Source organism: Pipistrellus hanaki (assembly GCF_964339955.1).
Source record: "Pipistrellus hanaki genome assembly, chromosome: 17".
In the NCBI taxonomy this organism is placed as follows: domain Eukaryota; kingdom Metazoa; phylum Chordata; class Mammalia; order Chiroptera; family Vespertilionidae; genus Pipistrellus; species Pipistrellus hanaki.
The window spans coordinates 40,089,149-40,105,476 of record NC_140519.1 but is presented as its reverse complement, the minus strand read 5'-3'; the positions used below and the strand labels follow the sequence as shown (position 1 = coordinate 40,105,476).

Genomic DNA, 16,328 nt, shown 5'->3' with positions numbered 1-16,328 from the left:
GCGGCGGAGCGGGCATCCCTCCCCGCCACCCACGTGGGGCCGGCCCTCCGCAGTGCCTGGGCGCGCCGCCGCCGCCGCCACCGCGCCTCCGGCCCCGCCCCCTAGGCCGGGTGGTGCGGGTGTGGGGGGACGACTCGGCCCCCGGGGGGTGGGCGAGGGATAAAGGGGGGTGTCCCTGAGTCAGGTGGCCGCGGGGAGTCCCCCGGGCCGCGGGAACACGCTGCCGGGGACTGTGTACACGCTCCACCGACACAGGCTTCACGCTGCCGGGCAGCCGCTGATCACGCGTGGCCCCGCGAGCCCATTGGCCGGCGCCTCACACACCTTTGCCGCTGATTGGCCCGCCGCAGGCCCCGCCCCCGGCCCGCGGCGCGCGGCGGCGGGGCGGAGCGGCTACCTGAATGGGGAGGGGGCAGACGGCGCGGAGCGCAGAGGCGGCAGCGGCGTCGAGTGTCTCCGCGCGCCCGTCTGGACCGGCAGCCCCGCAGCCCCGCAGCCAGTCAGCGTGCCGCCCGCCCGCCCGCGGCCTGCAGGCAGCCAACCATGCTCAACTTCGGCGGCGCTTCCCTCCAGCAGGCTGCGGTAAGCCACCTGGGAATGCCCGGCGCGCCCCGGCTTCGCCACGTCTGGGCGGCCGGCGGGGCGCGAACCCGAGGAGCCAGCCCCGGACTGCCGCGCCGGAGGGGGACCCGGTCGGGCTGCAGCGCGGTCGGTCGTGGGGAAGTCGGGAGGTTCCCTGCCGCCTGCCGGCCGGGCTCCGGTGAGGGCGGGTTGGGGGGGGGGGTCAGAAGAGGCGGCCTGGGATGGAGCGCCGAGGGAGGGAGAGACAGGTCTGCCCAAGGTGCAGCGAGGGGAAGGAAGGGGCACCTCCATGGAGGGAGCCTGGAGGCCAGCGAGGGAGGGGATGGCCGGGGGGCCGGGAGAGGGAGCGGGCTGGGGGCCGCCCTGCACCTGGCGCCCGGGGAGAGAGAAGCCGCCTCCTGGGTCAGGACTGCGATCCGGGCTGGGAGGGGGCTGCTGGCGAGCGTTTGAGCGGCGGGGTGCTCCCCGGAGAGGAGGGGACCCTCTCGGGGGGGGGGTCTGATCCGTTCAGCTTGCAGGAGGGGGGACGGCTCAGCAGATATACCCGGGGGCGGGGAGAGGGGTGCCCGGCGGGGATGCGGGGGGATGGCACGCGGACCGCAGAGCGCCGGGGAGGGGGACCCGAAGTTCGCCCCCAGACGCCGGCGGGGGACTCCCGTCTCCGGAGGAGGGGGCAGGTGGCCGCCTTCTGCGAACCCCTTGGCGGAGGCGGGGAGGGGAGGTGGAAAGCGGGACCCAGCAGCGGGGCGGGGTGGAGAGAGGAGGGTGGACGGGGTGCGGGGGCCCTGAGTCTCGGCGGGAGCCGCAGGCGGTGCTTGCCGCGCGCCGGGAGCCTGCGGGGGCTGCCCGTCTGGGATCCCGCGGAGGCGCGGGCGCGGAGGGAGGGGGCCGGGGCTGCAGACGCCGGGGGGCGGAGGGGGGAGAGGCCGGGCGGTCTGCGGTCCCCGGAGCGGCGTGGGAGGGAAGCACCCAGGGCTCGGCCGGCTCCCCGGGGGCTTGGCCGCCGGGAGGGGCGCGCGGGCCGGGTTTCCGCGGGGACCCGGCTGCTCCTCCTCCTCCTCCGGCAGCTGAGCCGGGGCGGGGGGCCGGGAGCGGGTGCGCCCGGGGAGCGTCTCGTCCCCGAGTGACCCAGCGCCGGCCTCCGCCAGGGGCGGGAGCGCGCCGGCCGCTGTCGGTTCCTAAGGGAACGGCGGGGAGGCGGGGCGGGGCGCCGGGCGATCCCCGCGGCCCGCCCTCCCCTCCCCGCCCCTCCCCGGGGCCGGCGGGCGGTTGGCGCGGGCGGGGCCGGCGCAGGAAGTGGGTGAAAGGTGGCGGCGGGCGGCGATCCCCGGGAGCGCTTCCTGCGCGGCGGGGCCCGCGGAGCACGCTTTGTTCACATGCCGCCGCCCGGCCCCCGCCCCCGCCGGGCCGGCCAATGCGCGCGGGGCGGGGGCCGGGCTGCGGGGACGTGCGAGCCGCGAGGAATGTTCCCAGTGACTCACCCGGGAGCCTCGCGGAGGTCGGGGCGGCCCCATCCGCCCGGCCCCGCCAGCGAGGATCCCCGCCGCCGCCGCCTACTCCCTCCGCCCCTCGTCTGCCTCCGCCTCCGCCCGCGCCGCCGCCCGCGCTTCCCTTTCCCGGCTCCCGCCCCGCGCCCTGCCTCCCCTCCCCGCCCGCCTCCCTTTCCTCCCCGCCGCCCGCCCGCCTGCCTTTTCTCCTTCTTCCTTGCTTTGGCCTCTAGATGGAGGCTTTTTTTTTTTTTTTTTTTTTTTTTTTTTAATACATCGCCAGCGCTGCCCGCTGCAGCCTGCAATAAACGCACGCTCCATTATGTAATGGCATTACTAGCGATAGGCTTAAGAGCGAGGGCTCGTTTTCCAAGCATTTCCACCCGAAAGGTTTATGCATTAAAAAGAAAAAGAGAGATCGCGTTGAGAATAATACCTTGCAACGTGTAAAGAATGCTTTTCGGTTATTTTCGCACAGTTTCTGGTTGGGGAGGAAGAATGAGATCACGTTCATGAGAAATGGGAGGGAGAGGTGGTGGTGGGGAGTGCCCATTGTTCTGAAAGTGCAGTTTGATGGGAGGCGTTCCACACTGGATGGAAGGAGCTGTGCGTGTGAATACAAAGGGTGTGTGTGCTGTGTATCTTGTCATCCAGCGGTTCTTGAAAGAATTAAAATACTGTGTTTTGACTATTGCGAACTTCTTGCAGCCAGGGTTTTTTTTTGCAAATTCCGAGTAGAAAATGAGATTTTCTGATTACCCTTTTTTTTTTTTTTTTTTTTTAGTATTATTGCATTAGCTGGCCGTCATTGTGAGTAGCAAACCATTGTGTTAAATGGAACACGCACATGAAGAAGTTGAAACTTAAAGTTTTGGGATTTTTTCCCCCCATGTATTTCACTTCTCTTCACCATAGATAACTAAGTTATCAAAAAAAATTTTTAATTTCAAATAATCTTATACACCAATTTGAAAGAGACTGAAGAATCCTTATTCTGTTGACTTATCCCAAAGTGTGAAGTGACTTTTCAAAGGTCCATATGAACAGGCCAGAGCTGCCTGCTGCACTGCGCTTTTTAAGGAAGTCTTAAAAGGAGATAATTTCTCAGAGCCATCCTTACTTTGACCCCAGTGGCAAGTGGCTTCTCTGGAAGGAACATATATAACTCTTTTTCTTCCGAGCCAAGTGCTTCTCTCTCTCTCTCTCTCTCTCTCTCTCTCTCTCACCACAAATGTACTGATGCCTTTGGCCTTCGTCCCCTTAATGCTAATCACATGCGCCTCTCTACCTAACCAGGATTTCAGTGTTCAAGCATAGTTGTGAGAGGAAGGTTTAGAGCAGGCGTGAGAGAAAAATTATTTCATGTTTAATTTGGAGAGTTGTGCAAATAGTATAAAATGGAAAAAAAATTGTACAGTGTTCTGGTCTTACTCGGATGACAAAAAAAATATGTTTATAAGTATTCAACCTTTTGTTTCTATATAGGAGGAAAGAATGGAAATGATTTCCGAAAGATCAAAAGAGAGTATGTATTCCTGGAACAAAACTGCAGAGAAAAGTGATTTTGAAGCTGTAGAAGCGCTTATGTCAATGAGCTGCAGTTGGAAGACTGATTTTAAGAAATACATCGAGAACAGACCTGTTACTCCCGTGTCTGACATGTCCGAGGAAGAGAATTTGCTTCCTAGTACCCCTGATTTTCATACGATCCCAGCCTTCGTAAGTATTGTTGCTTTTAAGATGAATGTCGATGACATGCTTTCTATAATCTTAACTCATGAATCCCACTTTAAATTTCTCACACTGTTATGCCTGCTTTTTTTTTTTTTTTCCTCTTTGTAGTGTTTGACGCCACCTTACAGTCCCTCTGACTTTGAACCCTCTCAAGTGTCCAATCTGATTGCACCAGCGCCATCTACCGGACACTTCAAACCGTTCTCGGATGCTTCCAAGCCTCACCTCGCCGCCCCTTTCAAGGAGGAAGAGAGAGTCCCGGCTCCCGTCCCCAAGCTCCCCAAGGCTCAGGCGACCAGTGTGATCCGGCACACGGCCGATGCCCAGCTGTGCACCCGCCAGTCCTGCCCGGTGAAAGCGGCCGGCCTCCTCCGCGGCCAGGACAGCTCTTTCAGAAGGAGAGCCCACCTCGGCGTGGAGGCTGCCCGGAAAGGCGTCCCTTGTGCAGCCGTGTCCCCCAGCAGCTCCCCGTGCGAGAGGAGCCCGGGGGCGGATGCCGATGAGAAAGCGGGCGCCGCACCTTATGACTTCCCTGCGCCTCCTTCAGAGACGGTCATCTGCCGGCCTCAGCCGGCTTCCGTGTCCCCCCAGCAGAAGTCCGTGCTGGTCTCCCCGCCCGCCGCCGTCTCCGCAGGGGGAGTGCCACCCGTGCCCGTCATCTGCCAGATGGTGCCCCTCCCCGCCAACAGCCCCGTCGTGACCACCGTGGTGCCCAGCACGCCGCCCAGCCAGCCGCCCGCCGTCTGCCCGCCTCTCGTGTTCATGGGCCCGCAGGTGCCCAAGGGCGCGGTCATGTTTGTGGTGCCGCAGCCCGTGGTCCCGAACCCGAAGCCCCCCGTGGTGAGCCCCAACGGCACCAGACTCTCCCCCATCGCCCCCGCTCCAGGGTTCTCCCCCTCGGCCGCCAAAGTCGCTCCTCAGATGGACTCGTCCCGAATCAGAAGTCACATCTGCGGCCATCCCGGCTGTGGCAAGACGTACTTCAAAAGCTCTCACCTCAAGGCCCACATGAGAACGCACACAGGTACCGAACGCTGCTCGTTCGTGTCCGGGTGGAGTTTTCTTGGTGGTGGCCGCAGAGAGAAGCCAGGCATCTTAAGGAAGAGCTCGCCATGTTAGCCAGAGCAGTGGATGATATTTACCCCGTGCAAGCCCCTCTCAGAGGTTTCACGAAGGTGTTTTAGTTTTCTCAAACGATGATTTGTTTCAATGCCGTGAGTGGCTACTTTAATAAATCATCTCTAAAGCCCTTGCACCGTAGCTGGAGTTCAGAAGCCTTTTTTGTTTTGGGTTTCTCTTATAAAGGGAAGAGGTGTAAACGTGATAGTGAACGTTGGAAATAGCGCATGTACTGACATGACAGTGTGTTCCTTTAGTCGTATACAATACTTGACAGTTTACCTAGTAGCTTTTATTTTTTTAATGTATCCGTAGATAGGATTGAGCGTGTGACGTACAGTGACTTAGTAAACGCGTAGTAACGATCATCTGAATTGTGTGTTTCAGGAGAGAAGCCTTTCAGCTGCAGCTGGAAAGGCTGCGAGAGGAGGTTTGCCCGCTCCGATGAACTGTCCAGGCACCGGCGAACCCACACGGGTGAGAAGAAGTTCGCCTGCCCCATGTGCGAGCGGCGGTTCATGAGGAGCGACCATCTGACCAAGCATGCCCGGCGTCACCTGTCCGCCAAGAAGCTACCAAACTGGCAGATGGAAGTGAGCAAGCTGAACGACATTGCCCTGCCTCCAGCCGCCGCTCCCGCCCAGTGACGCCCGGAAGGTGAAGAGTAAGAACTTGCTTTGGTCACAGCAGGGAGCCCAGCGGTGACGCGGGAATGCTTCCATGCCAGTCTGGCCCTCCGGAGGGGCTGGAGCAGAGGCCCACAACTTGGGGAGCAGGCCCAGACAGGGTTCCATGACAGGAAGCGCTGTGGTCACAGGCCCGCCCGAGCGGCAGGATTCATTTCTTATCACATAAGAGACATGGGGAAGCTTTTACTCCTTTCCATAGTTTTCGAAGGTTTCCGATGAGGTCAGCACAGGCAGCACAAACTTCGAATTTGTGTGCACAACCTGTTACTTTACTTTTGCCGTTTGTACTTGAGACCAGTGTTGCAGTGTGATCCTCCCAGAGCACTGGTTTCAAGAGTGAGAGAGGCTGGAAATCAACGCTACGGTACAGAGATGGAGATATAAAGTCAGTTTTATCATTATAAATATTGTCACCTTTTCCTAGAGTTATCTTGTTTACTATTCCTCGTCTTTCCAGTCAACTTGGTGGGTGTAGTTGCTAAATAGACCTTGCCATTTTTGCATTATTGCTGACATTTGGAATTGATTAGCTGTATATTGCTAAAGAGGGCCCAACATTTGGAATCCTCAAATAATTTAATTCCTTTGAAGTGTAGCTACAACTTTTTTTTTTCTTTCATTTTTGTTTTGAAAGTTTTAAGAAATAACTATCTAGGCATTTTATTATGCTTTGAACTTTAGTTTGCCTGCAGTTTCTTGTGTAGAGTTAAGAATTGTATATCTATGTGTTTTCCTAGAGACTAAGATACACTGCACTTTGTTTTAGGAAAAAAATTCAAAGATGAAAATTATATATATATTGTAAGGAAGGGATATCGAGAATTTCAGATAACTCCTTGAAAAAGATGGCTTATGTCATCAGTAAAGTATGTTATGAAGACATAACGTGTGCTTTATTGAATTAGAACGTTAATGACCATTATTCACAGATGGACAGATACTGTCCTGTTAATTTATAGGTGGTTTATGTGGGGATGTGGAACTAGACGTGTAGAAAAATCACTAGAACATTCACTCTTGTTAACAGTATTCCTGTTATATCCTGTCGTGTAGTGGGTGACATACACAGTGGTAAAACAAAAACAAATTGTTTAAAATATATAGTGGAAAATGTCCCTATATCTACCCATTTAACATTTTTCTCGATATCGGGTCGAGATTTCTGACATCGTAATGACCCTTGGAAAAGTTTTCTTTGAATAAATAAAAAAAAATCCTTGTGATTTACAGTTTGCACAATATTTCTTTTGTTGTACTTTATATCTTGTTTACAATAAAGAATTTCCTTTGGTATATCTAATTGGTCGGTTGCATTTGTTGAAAATGATTCTCTAACCTTGACACTAATCACTTATGGCTTTATGAAAGGGCGTGGTGTGTGAATTTCTCTGACGATGATTTGGAACTTTAGGGGTGTAGCTTTACCGTACGACTCTATTGAGGGAGTATATACAAGATAAAACCAGGCGTCAGTTCACTGAGATCATGGAAGAGTAAACATTTTTGCACATTTTGATAATTTGGGGTTGAAATATAGCTCTGAGACTCAGCAAAACCTTGTTAAGTAGCACCAAGTTAAAGGGACCATCACAGAGAGCTATTATAAGCAATGAGACTGCTGTGGCAAATTAAAAGAAGCCTGGCATTGACTAGAGAGTGAATTGTTCACCTCCGGCAGTTAGATTAGCTCAGACCATTAAGCAGTAAACATTACTGGTACTTAAGCGTCACGGAAGTTAATCCACCTACGAAGAGGAACACTTGCTAGTCACTCATCGGTTGAAAGAGCCGGGAGCTGTAAATGCTGCTCGGTGCAGTGAGTGTAATTTTGGAGATGACCGTTTCAGTTGGCTCTGAAATCACCTTGTCCTGAGAGAACACCTTCCACCGTGCCCACCTTCACGCTGGCCTGGAGTCTGGGTCGCCGTCGAACAACTGTGGTAAGGGGCAGGGTAGCAGGACACCAGTGGCAGGACAAGCATCTTGGGAACTCACCACCTAATGGCTGCGCGGCTTCTGGAGGAGGCCTTGCCATCCTGCAAAGCTTCTGTGTTGGGAAATGGCCATCAGATAACCCCCCTTCCCCCCCAAACTGTCTCATCATGACGTCTTCAGAAGTGGGGTGAGGGGAAGGTAGCTGACATAGTGCTCAGTCCCCTGTAATGACAGGGCCCGTGGACTTTGCCTCCTTTTGCTGTGTTCTTCCCGGTCCTGGTTGGCATTTGAGCCCTTTCCTTAGTGAACCTCTAGAGAAAAATCATTCGAGTGGAGTATTATGGCTGAGTTGAACGTTAGCCGGCTCTGATCTCAATGCAAAGTTGCTCTAAAAGAAGGACCCTTGTAGCATCTATAATAATAAAAGCATAATATGCTAATTAGACCGGACATCTTTCCTTTTGGACAAAGTCACTGTAAGGCAGGGGTGGCAGCAGTGGGCTCGGGGTCATGGCCCTTGCACGAATTCCGTGCACAGGCCCTCTGGTGTTAGGGTAATGTATTAGTGTAGTTTTAGCACTTCAGTTTGTTGTTTCTGATCTGACATATTAAGTTGGACTATATTGAAATGGCTGCTAATTCAGCTTTCTTCCTTAAAATAATTTCCATTGGTTTTTAGAGAGAGAAACACCAATGTGAGAGTGAAACATCCATCGCCCTCTTCTCTATCCCCCACACTGGGCATCGGCCCCCGGCCCAGGCTTGTGCTCTGACCAGGAATTGAACTGGCAACCCTTCTGTGCACAGGATGAAGCCTAACCAACTTCTAACCAGCCATCTTTCAACAGATTGTTGTTTCAGAAAATTTTAGACTTAGTCAAGGTTGCAAAAATAGCTCCCCTTTACCCTTCATCCGACTTCTCCTTAGGATACCTTACATAGCCATAGAACAGTTGTCAACACTAAGAAATTAAGTATAATGCTGTTAAGTATAGGACTTACTTGGGTTTCACTAGTTTTTATTTATTGATTTCAGAGAGGAAGGGAGAGGGAGAAAGAGATAGAAGCATCGATGATGAGAATCATTGATTGGCTGCCTCCTGCATGCCCCCTACTAGGGATCGAGCCCGCAACCCAGGCATGTTGCCCTTGGCTGGAATTGAACCAGGGACCCTTCAGTCTGCAAGCCAACGCTCTATCTGCAGAGCCAAACCAGCTAGGGCTATTTTTATTTTATTTTTTAATCTTTACTGTTGAGATTATTACAGATGTCCCTCTTCCCCCCCACCCTCTAGGCCCTCACCACCATATTGTCTGTATCCATAGGTATTGCATATATGCATATAAGATCCTTTTTTTTTTTTTTTTTTGCATTCTCACTAAGATTCTTAAAAGTTTCACTAAGTCCCTTGGAGGTTTCTAGAAGATTCTTGAGTAACCTTATAATTGTAGTTTTGGACTCTATAGCCAGTAGTTTGCTTTCTTCCATTTCTTTCATTTGTGACATGTTTCTTTGTCTCCGCATTTTGGCTGCTTCCCTGTGTTCGTTTCTCTGTATTGGGGAGAGCTACTAAGTCTCCTTGAGTTGGTAGAGTGTCCGTGGGTAATAGGTGTTCTGTGGGGCCCAGTGGCTCAGCCTCCCCAGTCACCTGAGCCTGGAGCGCTAGTTGCACCCTTTTGTGGGCCGTGAGCACAGTCTTGTTGTAGTTGAGGCTTGATTGCTGTTGGTGTCACTGGGAGGAATTGACCTCCCGGCCAATTGGCTGTGAGGACCAGCTGCAACTACAGTGGGAAAGCTGCTGTGTAGGAGACACCCCTACGGAGCAGAACTTGCTTCAGTGGGGCTTTGGTGCTCACCGAGTCTGCCCTTGGAGTGTGTTGCTGATGTGTGTGTAGATGTAATCTGGTGTGGTCTCTCACTGACCATTGGGTACACTGGCTCGGTCTCCAGGGAGGTGCAAAGTCAGCCACTGCCTGGGGCCACCCAGCAGGACTCCAGGGAGATCTGCAGATCCCTCTTCTTTGTATCGGGTCTGGAAGTGCCCAGATGAGGTCCAGCTGTGAAGCAAGGCAGGCTGGTGCTGGTGCCGGGTCTTGGGCCTTTTATGGATAGGTTTGGGGCTCCCTGACCCGGCTGCCGCTTGTTGAGAGATTTTTGCTTGAGCAGGGAAAGGCCATTCATGTGCAAAAGGCGCTGCTCACAGCTTGGGTGGGGTTGCAAATTGGATGAGGCGGGGACTCAGGGAATCACCAGGGTGGAGCTAACAGAAATGGCTGCCAGTCAGCCCTGCACCAGAGAGGCCCCAGAACGGGAAACAATGACTGCTGCAAGCACCTCCGTCTGGAAGAAAGCGGCCCCCAAGTTCCTGCCCGGATGCCAGGCAGCCCAGTTTCTCTTCGTCTGTATCTGGGTCTCCCAGAGCCTCGTCCTGGTGCTGGAGCTGAGAGGAAGCAGGACCTTGTAAGTTGAGTTTGTGCGCCGGCCTTGTAAGAGGAGCAGCTGGGTCTCCAGCAGCCTCTGTGTCACTGAGCCCCGATCCGCACTGGTTTTTACAGCCCGTAGTTCTTACTGCTCAGAGGTGCTTCTTCCCCAGCTCTGGGGGCCTGGGCTGGGGGGTTGGTGCGGGGCTGGGAGCCCTTGCTCCTCCGGGTGGTGGCCTCCGGAGAGGTGGTCTCCCTCCCAATTAGAAAGCAGCCCGTGTGGGTGCCAGACCAGCCTGTTCCACCCCTCTGTACCTCCTACCTGTCTCTTACCCGTCTCAGTGCGCTTTCTTCTTTACTTTTTAGTTGTAGGACTTCCATTCATCCAGGGGGTTCTGGATGCTGGTTGTTGTGTATTTTAGTTATCGTTTTGATGTGGTTGTGAGAGGCGGTTGAGTACAGGTGGTTACCGACACCACCGTCCCCGTGCACTGTTTTCAAAGGTGGGTTTCGCTAGTTTTTCTATAGTGTCTTTTTTTTTTTTTTTTTTTTAATTTCAGGACCCAATCATTATCGCAAATTGCATTTGGTTGTCATGGCTCCAGTTTCCTCCACCCTATGGCCGTTCCTGACTTACCTCCTCCGAGCAGTACTTTTCAATTATTTTATGGGAGGCCCCTCAATGTTGGTTTGTCTGATTTCCTTTTTTCATGATTAGATTGAGGCTATGTGTTCATTGGGAAGATGCCAGAGAGGAATGATGTCCTCAGGGCGTCACATCAAGGAATACACGATGCCTCAATTACTGACGGGTGATGCTCCTCGGTCCCTTGGCTAAGTGATACCTGCTGGAATGTTCCATTGTACAAGGACTAACTTTTCTCTTTAGCATGGTGAACTATTTAGAGCAGTGTTTCCCAAACTTCTCTCATGATGAGAATCACCTGGTGGAGTTGTTAAAACACAGATTCCTGAATCCCAACTAAGAAGTGCTAAACTAGAATTTTTGGGAACATATAGGTAAAATTGTATACTTAACTCCCAACTAAGAAGTGCTAAACTAGAATTTTTGGGAACATATATGTAAAATTGTATACTTAACTAGTGCTCTAAGACAGATTTTATATACAGAGCACTAAGTTAGGTATGCAATTTTACCTATATGTTCTCAAAAATTCTAGTTTAGCACTTCTTAGTTGGGATTCAGGAATCTGTGTTTTAACAACTCCACCAGGCGATTCTCATCATGAGAGAAGTTTGGGAAACACTGATTTAGAGGGAGCCACTTCATGCAAATAACCTGTTTCTGCTTCAACATTTGCCCACTCAGTGTCCTCAGGTGGATCTCCCTGAGGCCGTTACTTCTGTGAGATGCTAATGGTCATTTCCTATTTCCTGAGCTATTTACTGATCAGGCTTCAGCAAGAGAGAGCTGTTGCTTCTCCCCCTTTTCTTTATGTGCTCATTTATGTACGTCGGTATGGACGTATGGATATTTATGTCATTCTTTGCGTTATGATACTATATTTTGCTACTCAATTGTTCCAACGTTGGCCCTTGTCAGATATTCCAATATTTTTTATTGATAAAGAAGGAAATTCCATATGATTTATCCTATTCTCATTGGAAGGAGAGTGTTTGGTATTAGCAGTTTTATTTTTTAAGTTTCCTCTACCCACGTTGTTACCACGCTGGTCTAATCCACCCTCTCACACTGGGACAGGTGCCCCTGCCCATAACGGGTCTCCCTGCCTCTGGTCTTTTAACCCCACCATTCGGTCTTCTTGCCACAGAGTCTTTTGAAAATGCAAATCAGGCCATGCCCCTTCCTTGCTGAAAACACTTCAGAACCATCTCAGTGCTCTCAGGATAAAGGCTAGCTTTCCTAACATGGTGTAGAACGGTGCTGTCTAATGTACATATATTGGGGGGCCACACATGTCATTTGAAATTTTCTAGTAAAATGTTACATCAGAAAAGTAAAGCCCTAGCCGGTTTGGCTCAGTGGATAAAGCGTCGGCCTGTGGACTGAAGGATCCCAGGTTCGATTCCGGTCAAGGGCATGTACGTTGGTTGCGGGCACATCCCTGGTAGGGGGTGTGCAGGAGAGGAGACAGCTGATCGATGTTTCTAACTCTCTATGCCTCTCCCTTTCTCTCTATAAAAACTCAATAAAGATATATTAAAAAAAAAAAGAAAAGTTTAAAAAAAATAATTTTAATAACTTCATTAACTCAGTACATCCAAAAGATTATCAGCGCAACATAGGACCAGTACAAAGTTGTTAATGATATCTAGAACATTTGTATACTGATCTTGGAAATCTGGTCTGTACTGTATGCTTATACCCATCTCAATTGCACAGGTTGGCAGTGCCCACCCAGCTTACCCAGAGGGAGGAGCAGCTGCCTCCGCCCTCCCCCTTCACACACCGCCCCTGCCCCGCGGAGCTGGCGGAGCCAGAGCGGAAAGCATCCAGTGCTGTTTTAATCACGGCGATGATGCCTCCCAGCTCACCGCCACACCTTCTGGAGTGAATGCCTTGATTCTGAGATCCACACGTTTTTAATGAGGATGGTCTGCGCCTTTCCCCTGAAGCATCGGATGTGGGGGAAGAAGGCTGGAGCTGGAATCCTCCGGGAGGGGCGGAGGGGAGCAGGGGGCCGGGTGAGCTGTGATCGCGGGGCATGTTGGACTTCGCAGCTTTAAGGAGCAGGAAAGACCGAAACCGGTTTGGCCCAGTGGATAGAGCGTAGGTCTGTGGACTGAAAGGTCCCAGGTTCAATTCCAGTAAAGGGCATGGACCTTGGTTGCGGGCACATCCCCAGGAGGGGGTGTGCAGGAGGCAGCTGGTCGATGTTTCTCTCTCATCTGCTTCAACTTACGTTAAAAAAAAAAAAGGAAACAGCATCTGTGAAGCACCATGAAAGAGGTCTGTCTGTCCCCTCCCCAGGTGTTTTTGTTGGGGGGCAGCAGGCCGGTTTGGGCCCGAGGTCTGGCTGCGGGGATGGGGGTGATACGCAGTGGGACTCAGCGAAAGGAAACTGGTGGCCCCAGACACTTTTTACTCGGGAGCCTTTGATGTGGAAGGAAAGGTCAAGCGTTCAGGAGTTTGAAAGGCAGGGAGGATGGAGGGCAGGGGGAGACTGTGGCAACAAAAGGTGTTTTTTAAAAACAACAACAAACAAAAAAAACACACACAAAAAAAACCCAAAAAACAGCTTAAAACAAAAATGGGGCAAAATTTAAACACTGGCCCAGGAATCTGCAGCCAGAGGTGACTTCCTGGCAGCGAAGAGGAGGAAGTTAGACACCGCATTTCCTCGCTGAGCACCCTAGCGGCTTCCATTTCCGGAGTGTTTCCTCCTTCCCGGAGGCGAGTCCCCCTGAGGGGGCCCATGCCGCTGGGGCGAGGGCTGGAGGGTTTAGGCACAGTTTCCCCTGCCAACGGAGGCCGAGTTCTCACCCAGAAATTGACCCACGTTTGTCAAACTACACACACTGCGAGGTCTCCAGAAGGAACATGCTTCATGCCTGTTGCTCTGTTCACTCCCCTTGCGTGTTGACCTGCAGGCTCCCGGGTGCCTCACCCTCCAGGAGGGCTCCGGGCGGGCTGGAGCTGTGCTTTCGGAGGTCCACATGAAACATGCTCTCGGGCGAGGGTGAAGCACAGTCGTGCTTGAAACATGTGGCCGGCCGCCTCTCCCAGGCCTGGCCAGAGCAAAGGCCCAGGCCTTGGGCACGGTGCCGGCTCAGTCACGAAGCTGGTCTGTGCCCTGGAGCCCTGGCTCCGCCCATCGGTCGCGTCGGGCGGGGTAATAATGACCCCGGTGTGAAGCGAGAGGACAGAAATGAGGTCGTGGTGAAAGCTATCCGCTCTCTGCGTGCAGGAGGCCGTGTGACTGCAGCAGAGGCCTTCGCCCGCTGGCGCGGTCCGGGGCTCCGTGTCCTCGCCGGAGGCAGGGGAGGGCGGGACAGGGGGCTGCTGTGCGGCTTTAACAACTGAGGGCCAGCCCAGGAAGGGGGAGCCGGACCCTGGGGGCGAGGGGGTGGGCCTGGGTGGGTCTGTGTGGTGTAACCGGGTTAAACTGCCAGCAGTTCCTTCGGCGTCTCCCGGGGCTGACCCCAGCAACGCCCTCCTGGCACGGGGCAGGGCGGCTGTCCGCACGTCTGAGGTTGGTTCCTGTCCTGCCAAATACCAGTCCTGAGAGCCCGACCTGGTTGGCCTGGCAGTTTGCTGGAGAGACTTGAGCGTCTGCCTGCAGGGTGGCCTTGCTGGCTGCCCGGATGTGGCCGAGCCACAGCGCAGGGCAACGGAGCGGTGCCAGGCCCGGCGGGGCGTACAGGAGCGCTCGCCCTGACTGACCTCGGAGGGCTCAGGCCCTCTGCGAGCTGACCCCACCCCAGGGGGTGGCGGAGTGGCCTCTGGTCCTCATTCGTTCGTTCACCAGCCGAACAGCTGCTGACCCCGGGCCAGTCCCAGGCCCTGTGCCAGGCTCCAGGGAGACCCCCGGGGACGGCACAGCCTCTCTGTTTTCAGGCTATTGACCGGGGACCGGCTCATACCCTGGACTCTCGAGCTGGAGGTTTTGTTTAAAAGGCTGATCCCTAAGCTGAAATCAGGGATAATTGGCTCAGTGGATACAGTGTCGGCCTGCGGACTGAAGGGTCCCGGGTTCGGTTCCGGTCAAGGGCATGTACCTTGGTTGCAGGCACATCCCCAGTGGGGGAGTATGCAGGAGGCAGCTGGTTGATGTTTCTCTCTCATCGATGTTTCTAACTCTCTATCCCTCTCCCTTCCTCTCTGTGAAAAATCAATAAAATATATATATTTAAAAATAAAAATAAAAATAGAAAAATAAATAAAAGGCTGATCCCTGAGCCACAGCCACGAGGTTCTGGCTCAGCGGGGCTGGGAAGACTCTCGGATGATGGTGGAGGGCGTGTGTCTTTCTACCAGCTCTGGCCCAACCCTTTGGCGAAGAACCAGGTAGGTGAAAGGCAGCCTCTGAGCAGGTCCCCTGAGTCCTGGGGACCGGCAGGAGAGTGGGCTCTGACCGGAGGAGAGGGCGCCCCCTGCTGAGCCAGGCCGGGAGCGGAAGAAGCGCTTCTTCCTCTGGGGATGCCAGCTCCCTGGGAGGCCAATGTTTTGCCTGGCAGGGTGGCTGGCTCCCTGCGGCCGAGTGTCATGGAATCGTCCGCAGCTGGCCGGGCTGGCGTCTTCTGGGTTATTTTCTGGACACCTTGCCCCTTGATATTTTTTTTTCCGTCCTGGTTTTCTGCCAAACGGCGAGTCTAGGGAACTTTGCACGTCTCACTCATTCTAGAGTCTCAAACAGCTCAGAAAGCCATTGTAAGGCACCTCACCCAATCTCGGGCCCATTTCCATGCAGAATCTGGGTGAGGAACCCTACTACCTGCAGGCCATGAGATCAGGACGCTCTTTCCTCCTTCCCTACCCCTGCAGGGTTTTAAGTTCTATATCAAAACTCGAGCAATTAGCCCGGCCCGTGTGGCTCAGTGGTTGAGCATCGACCTATAAACGAGGAGTTCACAGTTAGATCCCCTAGGAGGGCACGTGCCTGGGCTGTGGGCTTGATTCCCAGTGTGGGGCGTGCAGGAGGCAGCCTACTAATGATTCTCTCTCATCACTGGTGTGTCTATCTCTCTCCTCCTCTCCCTTCCTCATTCTAAAACCAATAAAAACAAAAGAAACACACACACACACACACACACACACACACACCGTATTTTCCGGCGTATAAGACGACCCCCTAATTTTACAGTTAAAACATAGGTTTGGGCCTATATTCGCTGTATAAGACTACCCCCCCCCCCCCCACTTCAAAGAAAAGACTTACTTTACCTTCAAGATCTGCAGGTAATTTTTGTGCAATTTTGGTCTTTTGCCCCCGATTTTCAGTTGACTTTTTTTCGTTTCAAAAGTCATACGCCGGAAAATACGGTATATATATATATATATATATATATATATATATATATATATATATTAGAGGAATTATTTAAAAGGAAAATAACCAGGCTATACAGTTTTCAGTCTGGAGGAGAACAGACTAGGCTCTTGAGTCTTGTGTCCAAAATGCATTTGGATAAGACGCTTGTTGTGTCTGGGGCAAGGGTCTCCAAGGACCTCCATTCTAGTTATCTTTAGAGAGCTTTCCTAGCCCTTAAGGTTCTGGAAAAGAAAATGAAAGGAAAGAATGACAAAGTGAAGGTGACACGTCGTGTTGGAGAAGCTTCAGATGGCTGTGGGGCCTCGGAAAAGCAGGGCGGGGCTGCTGCCCGCCACGGCACCGGAGGATGGAGGCGGCCGGGCCGCCCCCTCACCGCCACCCGGGCC

General features: G+C 53.2%; 1 protein-coding gene across 2 annotated transcripts; it reads left to right on the top strand.

The window, feature by feature from the left end:
- The first annotated feature begins 389 nt into the window (after nt 1-389).
- KLF10 (KLF transcription factor 10) lies at nt 390-6,904 on the top strand. Of its 2 annotated transcripts, none has more exons than XM_084864580.1 (4): nt 390-582; nt 3,555-3,788; nt 3,912-4,827; nt 5,310-6,904. In XM_084864580.1, the coding sequence occupies exons 1-4, from the start codon at nt 544-546 to the stop codon at nt 5,567-5,569; spliced, it is 1,449 nt and encodes a 482-aa protein (XP_084720706.1). In that variant the 5' UTR covers nt 390-543; the 3' UTR covers nt 5,570-6,904. The 2 variants fall into 2 exon arrangements, with proteins under 2 accessions (XP_084720706.1, XP_084720707.1); XM_084864581.1 differs by lacking the exon at nt 390-582 and adding an exon at nt 2,674-2,694.
- The last annotated feature ends 9,424 nt before the right edge of the window (nt 6,905-16,328 follow it).

What these genes read in the sequence shown, in the direction of transcription:
- KLF10 (XM_084864580.1), top strand. Translation starts at nt 544, where the DNA reads ATGCTCAACTTCGGCGGCGCTTCCCTCCAGCAGGCTGCG. An exon ending in TTCATACGATCCCAGCCTTC is followed by an intron (nt 3,789 to 3,911) that starts GTAAGTATTGTT and finishes TCCTCTTTGTAG; the next exon opens with TGTTTGACGCCACCTTACAG. An exon ending in CCACATGAGAACGCACACAG is followed by an intron (nt 4,828 to 5,309) that starts GTACCGAACGCT and finishes TGTGTGTTTCAG; the next exon opens with GAGAGAAGCCTTTCAGCTGC.